Source organism: Amphimedon queenslandica, unplaced genomic scaffold (genome assembly GCF_000090795.2).
Source record: "Amphimedon queenslandica unplaced genomic scaffold, v1.1 AMPQUscaffold_12426, whole genome shotgun sequence".
Classification (NCBI taxonomy): Eukaryota; Metazoa; Porifera; class Demospongiae; order Haplosclerida; family Niphatidae; genus Amphimedon; species Amphimedon queenslandica.
This window is the reverse complement of record NW_003547337.1, coordinates 5,713-8,715: the sequence shown is the minus strand read 5'-3', so window position 1 is coordinate 8,715 and position 3,003 is coordinate 5,713. Positions and strand designations below refer to the sequence as shown.

General features: G+C 36.3%; 1 protein-coding gene and 1 long non-coding RNA gene across 2 annotated transcripts in view; one reads left to right on the top strand and one right to left on the bottom strand.

Moving 5' to 3' along the window:
• Positions 1–85: 85 nt before the first annotated feature.
• On the bottom strand, positions 86–428 carry LOC109587848 (uncharacterized). Its single transcript, XR_002187828.1, has 2 exons — positions 234–428; positions 86–122 (listed from the first exon to the last, which is right to left on the bottom strand). It is a non-coding gene; the product is annotated as an uncharacterized LOC109587848 (long non-coding RNA).
• Positions 429–1,400: 972 nt separating this feature from the next.
• The window catches only part of LOC109587846 (uncharacterized), a 3,396-nt gene continuing 1,793 nt past the window's right edge, over positions 1,401–3,003 (top strand). Inside the window, exons 1-2 of the mRNA XM_020004067.1 lie at positions 1,401–1,542; positions 2,167–2,999. Coding sequence (XP_019859626.1) covers positions 1,464–1,542; positions 2,167–2,999 — 912 coding nt within the window. The 5' untranslated portion in view covers positions 1,401–1,463. The remainder of the gene's footprint in view (positions 1,543–2,166; positions 3,000–3,003) is intronic.

Genomic DNA, 3,003 nt, shown 5'->3' with positions numbered 1-3,003 from the left:
TCAGTAAATCTATTGTTACAGGAAGACGCAATCATATTTCCAAACGAAACATAGTAGGCGACCTCCACATTATGAATCTCTATTGAGTGGGTGAATCAGTTATTGTCTTCTGTCTAACACTACTGAGATAAGGGTACAAAACAAAATGTCATTCTAAGCATTCTCATTCCAGAGCAAATATTCAGTGCAAATGATGATGCTAGCAACATAAAAATTAGTCAGGCGATAGATACCAGTCTCTTCTGCCTCCTTTGATATAAATAATGACGTATAGTGACACCACTGCTGGAATGACAGGTCTCAAAAAGACAGTTCTAGCTCAAAGACAGCCTCCGTTGCTAGGCGTTGCTAGATGCAAATGTCAACTAGCATCCGTATCCTAGCGATGTATACGGAGATACCCCGTTTCCAATCCCTCTGTACTCTATTATCTATGCTATAATTGATTTCACCCACGTGCGATATATATATATTTGTATGTCAACACTTACATTTCTTCTATACACGTTGTATTGGAGAAATAACAAGCCTTGGCAACCACCCGCCCACGCTACGTAAGTGGGTGTGGTCACGGCAAACAAAATGGTGGTTTGAACATGGGTCAAAGTTATGAGCTTTCTAACAGGGAAAGAACATAGAGATACTGTCTAAAGTCTTTTCTGGAAGCATTAGAAGGTAGAGAGAACCTTCATAAGTCTTATTAAAAATCCAGCTGTACTTGCAAGGTGGTGAAAACAATTATAGGAATATTTTTACACTGTTACACTTGTTTGAAATACGACCTGTTAAACGAACAAACTGATGCATTAACTTTAATATTTAAACCACACCTTGTTTGTGGAGAGAACTATACTATATCCCAGTTGAGTTTGGGACAAGAAAAACTGGAATAACTTTTTATAGGAATGTGGGATAAGGATGAAACTTTCACTGGTTCTTAGTCGCCAAAGTCCATCAAAATCTGTGAAATCTTGGGTCTCTCAGCTCTTGGGAACCCTGAGAACCGGGTTCTCCCTATAAACCCAATGGCATACCAAAATGACGTTTTATGACAGTTTATCTACGTCATAGTTTACATAAGCACATGTGGTCGAGCGCCCAAACTGATAATTCTTGTTTTAAAAAGCTAACAGAGCAAGATCTTCTGATAATGATGACCTTTATGAAGACTAGTTGACTCCAGTAGCTGTTGTACTGCTTATCAGCAACAGCAAGACTGTTTTAAGAGTGAAACAACACAGCCGCCATTCTTCTATGAATATCATTAAAATACGTCATTTTTGTGACGTAGCTACATTTTTCAAATTCCACGCAGCTGCTTCCACTTCCGTCCCAAACTGAACTGGGATATAGTATATATAGTATCTATGGTTAAACGAACAAACTGATGCATTAACTTTAATATTTAAACCACACCTTGTTTGTGGAGAGAACTAGAAAGAGCTCGAGAAAGAGTGAGAAAAATGGATCATAGCACTCAGCAGGATAGCGTTGAAGAACAGGTGAAGAAAAAGCCTTTGAAAGAAGAAGTTCATGAAAAGGGTATGTTTGATTAAATTGATCTTGTAAGGCAAGAAGCCAAGAGTTTAGCAGTGGTGTATATGAACCTTTATTTATGGGGCCAGCAATTAATATTAATTATTATTAACAAGAGTAGATAATAATTAGAGGAGAGTGTCCTACCGGCTATATGGTCTGCTGTATCACCGCGTAGAAATGGAAAGTCACATTCCAGTTACTTCTGTATTTTATTTGAGTAGTTATCGTTTGTTATTTTTTGATAACTACTCAAATAAAATATGAAAATAACCGGAATGTGTCTATGCGGTGATGAAGCAGGGGGGCATAGTGCACTTTAGAACAGTCTCCTCTAATTATGGTATTAATTATACAAAAATAAAGTGTTATTGTCAAGTTGTAAACTAGTTTCAATTAACTGATATTATCAAAGTGTGAAAGGAGGTGTGGTCAATCTGACAATTAAACATTTTCAAATACATAGCCTTCCTGGCTCTTGTCACAATTTTCATCATTTCTGTTATAAGTTTGAATACTACCCACGGGGAACAAAAATTTTGTCGATTATTGAAAAAATTTTTTCGACCAATAAAAATTTGGAACTATACAATATTTATAATAATTATTATTTATTTTCTATACATGCAGTCCCTGCTCCAGTCCCACTTCCTGAATTATTTCCAGAACTGGATGAAAAAGAGTATGAGACAAAGCTATCTGAAGATGATGTTAAACACATCGTTGAAGATATTCGTATTCTGCTGATTACTGTCACTGAGAAAGAGCTAAGAGGAGTGTTGGGCTACTTAAAGCCATTAAAGGATAAAGTTATCAAATTATTTATTAATGATACTTTGATTTACATTGGAAAATACGGAGAATATTCAGTTGTCATTGGAAGGAGTGCATATGCTAAAGGTCAAAGTGGTTTAAATGCTTTTATAGTCACAAATAAGATAATGGAGATATTTGAGCCAAGATATATAATTGCAGTTGGAACCTGCTTTGGAATGGATTCAAACAAAGTGCAACTTGGTGACGTCATTGTTTCTGACATGATTGTGGATTTAACCACCTTTAAGGTAGAAAACGGGATTATTGACATTCGTGGAGCTCAACCTGGAGCAGGAAATACTCTTTTACGCTTTTTTGGGGGCACTTCTAGACTTAAAATAAAACATTCTGATAAAGAAAATGCTAAAGTGGTCAACGTTTATTGTGGTCCTATTGTTTCTACTTCTGATGTAGTCAATGATGAAGATTTTAAAGAAGATTTAAGAAAAGTACGTTCTGATGCTCTTGCTGGTGAAATGGAAGGGACTGGAATATTTCGTGCTGCTAGTGAGGCTAAACATAAAGTAGAAGCTATTGTCATTAAAGCTGTTGTTGATTGNGCTGATGGGCAGATAGATGAATTCCGAAGTTGGAAGCCTTTTGCATCTCATGCAGCTGCTACGTATGTTCATCATATATTGAATAATGCTG